The following is a 12,189-nucleotide window of genomic DNA, read 5'->3' as shown; positions in this document are numbered from 1 at the left end:
CACAGCCACTGAGCATACTGAACTAATTCCCTTCCAGTTGTAGGATGAGCTTCCCTATTAATAGTATGGATGGTGGCAACCCAGTTTGTCCTCCAGCTTTACTGAGAACATATCTGGATTGGCTCTAAAGTGGCTCTGCAAATCACAGAATCGCAGAATGTTAGGGATTGGAAGGGACCTCAAAGATCATCTAGTCCAATAGCTCTCAGTGGCTTTCTGCCAAGGAGTGTCCTCTCTGGGAGAGCTAACTCTTCCTCCTCCAAGCTACTGCCCTCTTTAAATCTGTTATGAGAATCAGTTACCATTTGGCACAGAATTTTACCCTCGGGTATTAAAATGAGTAAGGCAAAGGAAGGCACTATGACAACAGGTGACCTGTATAGAGCTTTTAAAGATCTCAGTTTTACCTGTGTTCTGTGCCAGATAACAGATGCTCTGGAGTGTCCCAGCTTGTTTCGACAAGGTCCTTTGTCATAATGTATAAGGAGAAAATCATCCTACAAAATATTCAATGAAGAGGTAGGTAACAAACAGAAGTACAAAGTGTTCTTCAAGTTATAAAATACTATTTCCTGAGAACTTACAACCAGAATTTGTACAGGAAGATAAAAGCTTAGTAAAGTGGATATGGCCAGTTCCAACCTTTCCAAAGTGTTTACAGTTAAGCACCTTCACAAACAGGTTTGCTTAGCAAGTGTTGTAGATCTACAATGAATTCTTCTCCCTAAGGCTCTCAAGTTTCATATTTAAATGTTGGTATGGAGTTTAGCGAGAGGCTCCAAGAAGATAAGCTGCTCAGTGCATATGTTTTACACATACAGAAAGAACAAAGGAAAATGAATACTTGTTCCGCAGACTTCCCCAAGTTGCTTCCTTTTACTAGCTGAAGAATAAAAGGACAACACAGATTTCCGAGAAATTATCTCCCTAACTGTCCTGATATCCTTTTACAAACTGGTCAAGAGAGCAGGACTAGTACCAAGGCAGCTCTGCTTTTAACTGAGCACGTGAGAAGCCTGTGACTTGACGAATGTTAGTAAAGCATTCAAATAGGACAACCACAGGATTTGAATGGTCAGAGTAGCTATCAGGAACCTAAAACATTTCCTTTGCTATTGTTAATGATACCACAAAATAAAACAGATGACACAGAAAACAGATGTTGTATATTGTAAATACTCTGATCCCTGGGCAAGATAACAGGTTGATTTTATAAAAAACATAAACATATGACAGCAGCAACTTATAGAGTGACAAATTCCTGGTGTTAGGAGAACATTGTATTCTTTTTCATATGTCAGATCTATTTTTTGTCCCACAGAATACAATTAACAGTAAACAAATCTGACTGCTAGACTACTGCACGGTGACGCACCAAATCTAAAATTTGTTTGATAAACTTCCACAGACTGAGAAGATCGCTATACTTGTCCTGTAACTCCTTCAAAAAGAAGAACATCGAAAAGTCAGTACTAAATGAAGTATTATTAAAAAAAAGGCAAAAAAAAATCCCAAACCTGTGTTTGTTACCATGTAAAGATTGCAAACAACTTTTTCATAAAATTTTACTTTATAATGATTATTTCTTGACTCAAATACATAGGCAAAATCCTAAGATCACAAAGGTCAGACAAGTAAAAGAGAGCATACAAATCCTATGAAATCACCAGCATCAGCTCTGGTGGGTTACAGTCTACCGAGCTGGGCAGAAGCTAGTGAGCTACAATTAAACTGATTAATCAGAGAGCTGGATGGTAAAGCAATGAACTTCAAAGCTTCTGAGAACCAGAGTGCATGGCATGTACTCACATCAAGAGATTCCAGACAGTACCAGCAAAAAGCATGTTTGCAGTTCTTACACATCATTTGGGCACAGCCTTCATCTCGTTCAATGTAAACTTTACACTTTGGACAGCGTTTGATTGGAGCATCATCTTCTTCCATTTTAAAAACTGAACTGTGGAAGAAAGTGAGGAATTAATAACATGTGTAGCCATGAAGAAGAAAACATCTAAGAACTGTGCTAAGGAGGTAAGCCTACTTTTCTATCTAAAAAAAAAAAAAAAAAAAAAAAGATAAATTAGTAAACATCCAGGTATTCGACTGAGTTTTGTTACTCAGGTATTTTGGCTGTACTCGATCAAACATATCTCTAGAAAAAAATATTTAATGACTACAGTGTCTACCTAAGAGTCAAGACATTTTCTTTACAACATACTTTACCAGCTGTTCTTGTTATGTAGTGATAGTAAGAGAGATCATACATTTTTCTCCTGAAATACATCAAATGCGCAGCAGCTAGTCCACAGCTGAATAACGTGGCACAAGCTCACACTACATTCCTTTTGACTGGGGCACAAAGGAGAGATTACTTTTTGCTGCCATTCTTGAGTATCACCCCAGGACTTTCCCTCCAAATCAGGAACCATGAAGTTATTTGGGCATGCCATTCCTTCAGAGCTGATCTCTTCATCCCTAAACACTGCCCTAACCAGTCATGGCTCATAAGTTAGGGTCAGCACTGCCCCTTCTTGTCTTGCATGACTGTGCAAAACCATAGGATGTCCTCTCATATAGTGGGCACAATACAGAAGAATGCGGAAACACTGAAAGAACATGTCTGTCCCTTGAGTGGCTTTCTACCATGTGCAGGCTTTATGCAGATCAACAAGTAAAATATATCTTAACAAATCACACTTCCTGCAGCCACTGCAAGTGGGAGATGCAAGAATGACTGTTTGCTGGAAAACAGGACTGGTCCTTGATTGATGGATTGATTTGCCCAATGGGCAAGATAAAAGAACACACACTCATTATCACACTGGTGGCAACCATATTACAGAAAAATGCTTTGAATCCCTAAACTGTATAAAAGTATCCAAAAACATGGTAGCACAAACTGTTACTGGCACATTATGGTCCAAAATAATGAAAAAACAAACCTCAATGGAATAAAAACCGAAGCATGAAACAAAAACTAAAAGCAACCAAAACACTACAGAAAACAGATTCAGTTTTTTAGCTTGCCATGAATTTTAGTGAGGTTCAACTCTGGTCAGGCACACACAAAAAGAGGTTGCAAAAGTTACAATATTTGTCCAACAGCTCACTCCTATAAATATATTAACAACAAAAGGAGAACTATGGATAATCTCCATCTTTTATTGGATGCGGGAGGAAACATGAAAAGGGATGAGGAAAGGGCTGAGGTACTTAATGCCTTTTCTTTGCCTCAGTCTTTAATAGTAAGACCAGTTGTTCTCAGGGTGCCCAGACCCTGAGCTGGAAAACTGGGATGAGGAGCAGAATGATGCCCCCATAATCCAAAGGGAAATGATTAATGATCTGCTACAGGACTTAGACACATACAATTCTATGGGGTCAGATTGGATCCACCCAAGGGTACCGAGGGAGCTGGCAGAGCTGCTCACGAAGCCACTTTCCATCATTTGTCTTCAGTCCTGGGTAATGGGGGAGGTCCCAGTTGACTGGGAAGTTGGCAAGTGTGATGCTCATCTATAAGAAGGGCCAGAAGGAGGATCTGGGGAACTACAGGTCTGTCAGTCTGATCGTGGCGCAGATTACGGAGCTGATCATCTTGAGTGGCATCACATGGCACATACAGGACAACCAGGTGACCAGGCCCAGTCAGCATGGGTTCATGAAAGGCAGGTCCTGCTTGACCAACCTGATCTCCTTCTATGAAAACGTGACCTGCATAATGGACTGTGGATGTTGTCTACCTAGACTTTTGTAAAGCCTTTGACACTGTTTCCCACAGCATTTTCCTGGAGAAACTGGCTGCTCATGGCTTGTATGCCACACTCTTTGCTGGGTAAAGGGCTGTCTGCACGGCTGGACCCAAAGAGTTGTGGTGAACGGAGTCAAATCCAGTTGGCAGCTGGTCAGGAGTGGTGCTCCCCAGGGCTCAGTATTGAGGCCAGTTCTGTTTAATCTCTTTATCAATTGTCTGGGTGAGGGGACCGAGTGCACCCTCAGTAAGTTTGCAAACGACACCCAGCTTGGTGGGAATGCTGATCTGCTGGAGGGTAGAAAGTCTCTACAGAGGGATCTGGACCAGCTGGATCCTTGGGCTGAGGCTAGCTCTATGAGGTTCAACAAGGCCAAGTGCTGGGTTCTGCACTTGGGTCACAACAACCCCAGGCAGCGCTACAGGCTCGGGGAAGAGTGGCTGGAAAGCCGCTTGGAGGAAAAGGAGCTGGAGGTGTTGATTGACAACCAGCTGAATATGAGCCAGCAGTGTGCCTAGGTGGCCAAAAAGGTCAACAGCATCCTGGCTTGTATCAGATATAGTGTGGCCAGCAGCAATAGGGCAGGGATCAGCCTTGTATTCGGCACTGATGAGGCCACACCTCAAATGCTGTGTTCAGTTTTTGGTCCCTCACTACAAGAAAGACATTGAGGTGCTGGAGTCTGTCCAAAGAAGAGCAATGAAGGAGGTGAAAGGTCTGGAGCACAAGCCTGATGAGGAACAGCTGAAGGAACTGGGGTTTAGTCTGGAGAAAAGGAGGCTGAGGGGAGACCTTATCGCACTCTTCAACCACCTGAAAGGAGGTCACAGTGAGGTGGGTGTCTGTCTCTTTTCTCAACTAGCAAGTGAAAATGGCCTCAAGTTGCGCCAGGGAAGGTTTAGATTGGATATTAGGAAACTTTTTTCATGGAAAGGGTTGTCAGGCATTGGAACAGGCTGCCCAGGGAAGTGGTTCAGTCACAATCCCTGGAGGTGCTTAAAAGATGCGTAGGTGTGGTGCTTAGGGACATGGTTTAGTGGTGAGCTTAGTGATCTTAGGTTAATGGTTGGACTCAATGATCTTAAGTGTTTTTTCCAGCCTAAATGATTCTATGACAGCATCCTAACTAGACATTTGTTACAGCAAAGCTTGAAGGAAGACTAGTTGTGAATAGCTACGTCGAAGGCTGGCCATGGCTTTAACGATACCTTGAACTGTTGTTACACAACCTTTGAAAAAGTCCAAACATTAAGTGGAAGACAGGCACAGTGGTCTTTCCTATTCACTGGCTGCAGCATGCCACTGGTAACAGCTTGAAATAGAACTTACGATCTTTATCTGCCTAATGTGCAGCAGTTTGGATGACTGGCAGAGTATCCTAAAACACTCTCTGGTATCAGAGTATCCTAAAATACTCTCTGGTACAATGTAACCAACCCTCACACTGTCCAGAACAACAGCAGCAACAAGATGATGTCTGAAGGGAAGCTCATGGGCTACCTGCATGTCCTATTTTTCCCACTGGGGCAAAAGGCGGTTGACAGAGGCTTTGCCAGGAATGGCAGCGAGGAGTGAGGCTGCCAAGACCAATCTGATTCTGGAATATAGCATTAAAAGAACAGGAATGACTAAATGAAGGAAAGAGCTTTAAAAAACAAAATATCAGGAAAATGCCTCTTTACTCTTAATAATCCAGTTTGTTCAAAGATCTGAGTGCTTTGCTTCTAAATACTTGATTTTGCAATCTTTCACCTTGCTTCTCCTGGAAGAAAAGAGATTGGCATGCTCTCCTGACAGCCTTGACCTGGATGCCAATTAGATTTGCAAGCAGAGCAGAACTCAATGTCACAGGCTTTGCACTGGACAAGCTGGGGGTCCTGTGGGCTTGATTCCTGGAGTTGGCAAACTGCCTGGCAAGTAGAGGATGGACACCAAGTCCGACAGGGATCCAAAAGCACTTCTGTAAAAAATGGGCATAAAAGAACAAAATTCAGTTATAAGACTGGCCTTCCAGAATAATGTTTTCAAACTGAGGTTGATTGGCAGGGCATTTGAAGACATGCATTTTCAAAAGAAGCCTTTTTAATTTTTGCTACCCACTTAGACATAAATCTGGCCTGCTTTGCAAACAGGCACCAAACTAAAATGAGTTTCCAGCATTTGAATTAATTGCTTACTTTCATTCACTGAACTGGTTTTGAGAATGAGATGTATTTTTCTTCAGTTGTACTTGAAGATACATAGAGCATATACTACACACAGGTATAATCCATCAGAAAGCATTTTACAGTGCTTTGCCCAGTAGGACTCTATTTCAAGTTGGTCTCTGCCCTAACGTAACCACATGATAAACAAGAGCATAAGACTGTTATACAGTTTCATCTTTTTTTTGCGGGCTGCTTACTGGTAAGCATTTCATGTTCCAAAGCCCACTGAAGTGTATAAAAGCCTACCAATGACTTCAGAGGTTTTTAGATTGGGTCCTGCCCTCAGCAAAATCTTACACTAAGTTCTCTGTGGTACACAGCTCCATATCCCCATAGGCACTCAGTGTGTCTCTATCCTCATAAAAATTAACAAGGCTCATGTTGTCATTACACACAGAACTGCCTAATAATTCTGCACCAGATGCCAACGCAAGAGACAACGGTGGCTTCATAAAAGGGGTCAGTCTACCTTGCCAGCCCCTAGAATACTGGCAGTCAACTCAAACAGCAAAGCTCTACATAACAGTCATTCCCTCCCTTACTTATAAAGCAATATAATACACAGTAATTTTATTTCCTTAGTTCATTCCCAGAATGTTGTAATGCTGGGAATCATGCAGACAAGAACAGAAACAATGGTGGTGTGGGGGTACTTTTTCTTGGTTTGTTTGTTTTTTTTGGGGAGAGTGGGGTTTGTGATGACCAAACAATTAAAGCACAATGCTACTGCGCAAACATGTGCAGAGCCAGATTCTGATTTATGGGATTGGTCTGGAGTGATATAATTTACACAGACTTGCAATGGGTAGCACTATATGTGTTACCTCTTTCAAACTGTAGCTTCTTATACCTTTGCATGATTTCTGACGCAACCATGCACTCAATCTGTTGAAGGAAGGAAAAGACAAATTTCCAGTTAGGAACAGCAATAATCTAAGGCATTTTTAACAAACTGAGACAAAATATTTGACCTTTAGAGAATTATTAAAAACATATGTTGGCAACAGCGGCAGCTGTAACATAGAGCAAGACACATTTAAACATCCTGGAAAGAAGAAAAAAAATCTTTGCAATTGAAGTGTACCTCATTTTCTTGCAGATGACCTCGCTTTGGGCAGGCAGCATCAGGGCAGCTGATTGCAGTTTCTAGACCTTCTTTGATCAAAAGTTCCACATACTGTTTTAGGCACTGTAAGAGAGCAAAAGACTTGAGTTAACTATTCCACCAAGACTAAATCATTAAGTATTTTAACAGATTTCCTCTGAAAATCTGAAGAACTCAAACTCTGTTGAAAAAACAGACACTACTGTGTTCCTTTTAGAACCACAGGCCATGTTCATACCTTTTGCCATAGTTGTATCTTTAAATAGAAAACCGCAAGCTCATTTCCCCATCAAGCAATTCTTCCTCAATTTAAAATAATCAACAAATTTAAAAGTAACAATAATGGGGAAAAAGACAAATCAAATAGAGCTAGGAGAGGAAAAAAAATAATAAACCATCACCAAGATAAAATTAGATTAACCACACTCCAAAAATCTTTACGTGACTGGAAACCACAACACAGCTTAGTAAGCAGTAACTACCCATAGACAGACATCTGTCAAGCATACCAGGAAACAAAAGGGAGTGGTGTATCTTGCCTTCTATTTTTAGAAAATTACTATTTGAACTTCATGGTTAAAGTTATATCTTTTCCATAGAAAGAAAAAATGTGAAAATTAGGACTCCCAGAAGAGCTACAGTTTCCATGGGGACCGAATAATAAATAATGGTAATACTAATACTTTTCTCCCCTAGCAACCACAGCATTTTGCCCAAGTCATAACTGAAAATTCAGCATCTAACACAGTAGCACAGCACAACTGTCAACAGAGAAGACAGGTGGGTATTTTAGACTAAGGCCAAATTAAGATCAAAGCTTGTTATTCTTGAAGAGCAAACACCCCTCTCCACCTCCCCACATCAAGGTGAGAGCTACTGCATAGGAGGTATGGGGAATGATAGAGAGATGTCCTTCACCCTGCAGATACCATGCAACTTCTACAGCCTGACATGACACAGAAAGAGCAAAGGAGGGTGTGCTTTCCAGCAGATGGGTCACCCTGTGGAGTTCTCACCCTGCTTGGGAGCTCAGCTGGCAGTGGCAAACTGGAGACAATCACAGAAAGTAGGTCTCTAACTCTCTGTTACCAGCTATGTGAATAAAAAGTGAGAATAGACCAAAAGCAGAGTGAAATGAAGACAGAAAACAAGCTCAGCATACAGCTGGGTGGGAGGTGAGAAGGACTAGACACTCTTGCAGCAAGCTGGCAAAATGGGGACTTCAAGTACCATTTCCAGACAGAACTTGCAGAAGGTCTGCAACCACCAACTCATCATCCGCCTGGGAAGGCAAAGGGCTACATCAGCCTCGCCGAGTCCAGCATGCCTAGTTGCAGAGCAGAGCACAAAGCCGCTTCTTCCTTCCAACCACACCATCAAACAGGCCCATAAACAAGCACATTTCCAGCCTAACCCTTTTTATGTGGCTTGTAGCTGCCCAGGTCCAGACTTTGACCCTACTTATTCAGCCTGTTCTCTTTCTGTCCTGCTTGTCAATATGTCTGTTCAGCTCCTTTCAGAGACCCTGTCACCTATATTAACATTTTATTCTAGATTTTACCTCTCACAGCTTGATTGCAGCAAAAACTTCACTTCCTGCCCACATAATTTCTGCTGCCCTGGTACGCAGCTGTTCCGGTGACAACCTGCCACCACCTTGATAGCACAACAAATCGTTTCTGTCAGAGTCCCCTTTCTCACATCTCCTACTCAAGAGACAACAGGTTTATGTTTTGGAAAAGAAAAACAGAAACTGGATAACTTACATCTTTAAAAGTTTTACATGTGTAGAAAATCCACGTGATAGATTATGGTCTAGGTCTTCCTCTTTGTCAGTAGGAATTTAACAAAGACAACTCCTCACTTAGCAGATGTTTGACTTGCAGAAAGTTTCCAAGCCTTTGCTTAGAGCTCTGCAAAGTGTGTGGTGGAGCAGTTCAAGAGAACCACCAGCAGCAACTACAGCAGGATGAACTCTGCAAGAGTGAGGTCTTAGCTTGCATGCCTTGGCAAGCTGTGATTTCAGCTGTACTGAGGTATTAGTACTGCCATAATGACACTGCTGGCTCTTCTCTTTCCCCTCCATCTGCAGACGCCATGTGTGGATTAAAATGAAAATGCATACATTTTTAATGCCAGCACTTAGCACTTACAGAAAGTACTTTTCAAGCTGAATGAGCTTTGCCATCATTAATCATTAATGTGGTTAATCCTCTTCTTCAACCTGTTCGGGACTATTGCCAAAGCGTATTTGATCTGCTTCCCTTTCCTCACATCCTCCAAGGAATGACACAGTCCATCCCTGCCACAAGCAGTGCCAAAGGCCTTCCCTTTCCTCCAGTGTGGCTATGGCCCCTACCTCCTCAAAATCAGTCCAAAGTTCCCTTCTTATCGTGTACCTTCTGGGAACACAAATGTTGTATCACTGTAAATTAGTCAGAGGATAAAACACTCTGTCCACTCAGGACTTCCCCACTCTCGAGATTTCTCAAGTGGAGAAGGAGTAATCTAAAGTGATTGCAAGAGAATTTGAAGTACAGGGTAGCTGTGGTTTCCCTTGAGAGTGGACACAGATGTGACACTTCAGTCAGAAAACTTTAAAGTGGCTATAGTACTAGAAATGCACCAGCATGTAAGCAAAACAACACAGTAGGATTAGGTGCTCAGTTATATACTATAAAAAATTAATTACAAAACAACTACGAAAATATAAGAGATAAAATGTTGCTCATTTTCTATGCAGCTTGTAGGTGATTCCCTGCGGGAAGAAAATACCTTCATAGCCTTTTCATTATGGCAATAAAGCATTGTACAGGACGAATGAAAAATTTCAGAGTGTAAGTCATCCAAAAAAAACTTAAAAATTAATTGTATTGCAATGATTTTTCTCAGAGAAAACAGAAGCTGAAATTAGGTATCTAAGGGCTGAGGTTGGAATAAGTTCGCAAGACATCTGCCTTGTTGTACACTGACCCTTATAAACCCAATATGCTGAGGAGCATCTTGATTCTTCCTTTAATGGTTGTGTGTCAACACTATTTGCTTTACTTATAGCTTTATTTGAAGCAATACTTCTGCTAAATTCCACTTGTTACTTTCTTTAAAAACAAACAACAACCAAAACAATCAAACAAAAACACTGGAAAACAAACAAACAAACAAACAAACAAACAACCAAACCAGAACAAAACCTCATTGTATTTCCATAATTAAATAACTAAACACTATATAAGTAAGTTACACTTGGAGATAATCTAAACCTATCAAAAATGGATGGTGGTTATTCTGTATGTTTCTGCTTACGTATACAGTCCTATAGGATAAAGCCTGGGAAAGGCTTGGCATTTCACAAAAAGTAACTCTTTATTGAATCAAGCAGGTCATAAGAGGAAATGTTTCCTTTTCTCTAATTTTTGTACTTAATTTTTGTATTCTGACAATCTTCACCTGAAATAATGAAGATCTGCCCAGCCAGCAAGAACAGAGGACCAAGTGGGTAAGTTTTCAGTTGTTAGTCAAGCTACAGTAACAAACCATGTGTGCACTCCTGCTCCTTTCCCAATCCAGAACTAAAACATGTCAGTTTATAACAGTCACTGGGCAAGTTACTCTGTTTTACATTCCAGTTGCAACAAGTAAATGGGCAATTGTAATAGCTCAGATTTCTGTCCAACACACATATTCCCAGCGTAACTAATGACTCCAGGGAGGAAAGAACAATTAGTACATGCTGGCATTCTAGGACACTATTAAGGCTGTTTGGGTGCCTTAACAATACAGATCCATACCTTCACATTCACTTCACAACTTAATATATTTTTAAATTAAAAGGAGATGCTAATATGCTACCATATATGAATGTTAGTCGAGGAACCCCATGAAAACTGACATATAACTTCTGTAATTTCCTGTAGATAAAGGAAAGCAAAGCACTGCACAACATATGTGTTATATATAAACTATGTATAGACCATATAAACTATATATATGAAACATACATATATAAAAACTATATTTAAAACTTTGTATAAGGTTATATAAACTGCAGGTCAAGATGTATCATGTAAGACCAGTCAGAAGAGACCAGTCAGCTCCCCTGAGCATCACACCCACGTTTTTCCCTGTTTATGTGCATTCCTCATGTGTTCCTCCTCTGCCCTCCTCCTGCACATCATTGCTGTTCTTTCTGGTGTCTGGATGACTTTTTCTTTCAACTGGTTATGTGAGGATCCTACTGTCGTCTGCTGTCCCCATGAGAAAAGGCAGAAGTGCATCCACTTTGATGAGTTTTGGCCCAGATCCACTCTCTCACAAGGATCAACTGAGAGAACAACTCAGAAGTGGTTTTACCACACTTTTTTTTTTTTTCCTCAGCCTTATAGATGGATGGCTAATAAAGGAACTACTTCCTTTGTGAGGCTGCCAAGCATAACTTAACATATAGAGTTCTATGAGTTCTCGTTTGAACCTTTGTACATCAAGGATTGCACCACACAGAAAGGTAGATGCTGCACATCATTTTGTTTAATGTTAGGGAGATTAAAATACTCTATGAGAATCAAAATGGTTACTTTTTGCCTAATTTCCAAACCATAACACATAAATTTACTCTGCTGCATCTAACTCTAACAAACTTGCACAGACCACAACAAAATTTCAATACAAAGAATTGAAGCATCTGGCTTTTAGGGATTTTTTAGGATAATTCAAGCAACAATTATGTCTATTTCTGATTATGGTGCTTTGACTTGTTTATCTTGACACCCAAAACCAAACTAAAGCCATCATTATTCACAAGAAGGAATATGACTTTCATTGTTTCCATCTGGGGCAGCATTTATCTACTGTCTACTTCAACAGGAAGAATGTGTTGATTTGATGCCTAAAGTAATTTTACAGTACACAATGCACATAATAATTTTGGTGAACATTTTCATTTTTTAAAATAGGTGAGCATTACCTTTTTGAAAAGTTACAATAAATTTACTATTAAGAACATGTTACTGCTACTATCGCAGGAGACAAGGAATGGCTTTTCAAGATGTAACCTTTCATTTGAGAGTTAGGCAAGGCAAAAATATTATACCGTATTATTTTCTGAACAGTTACTAGGCGGATTTTGTCA

At 40.6% G+C, this 12,189-nt stretch overlaps 1 protein-coding gene across 4 annotated transcripts in view; it reads right to left on the bottom strand.

The window, feature by feature from the left end:
• Window positions 1-12,189, bottom strand: part of RNF144A (ring finger protein 144A) — a 67,469-nt gene that overhangs the window by 6,899 nt on the left and 48,381 nt on the right. For all 4 annotated transcript variants that reach the window (XM_065835090.2, XM_065835092.2, XM_065835091.2 and 1 more), the window contains 5 exons: window positions 7,044-7,148; window positions 6,784-6,844; window positions 5,505-5,712; window positions 1,810-1,957; window positions 408-497 (listed from right to left, as the gene is read on the bottom strand). In XM_065835090.2, the coding sequence (XP_065691162.1) occupies window positions 408-497; window positions 1,810-1,957; window positions 5,505-5,712; window positions 6,784-6,844; window positions 7,044-7,148 (612 nt within the window). The remainder of the gene's footprint in view (window positions 1-407; window positions 498-1,809; window positions 1,958-5,504; window positions 5,713-6,783; window positions 6,845-7,043; window positions 7,149-12,189) is intronic.

The sequence above is a fragment of the Patagioenas fasciata genome, chromosome 3 (genome assembly GCF_037038585.1).
Source record: "Patagioenas fasciata isolate bPatFas1 chromosome 3, bPatFas1.hap1, whole genome shotgun sequence".
Taxonomy (NCBI): Eukaryota; Metazoa; Chordata; class Aves; order Columbiformes; family Columbidae; genus Patagioenas; species Patagioenas fasciata.
The sequence above is the reverse complement of the archived record's forward strand: the minus strand, read 5'-3'. Positions and strand labels throughout refer to the sequence as shown.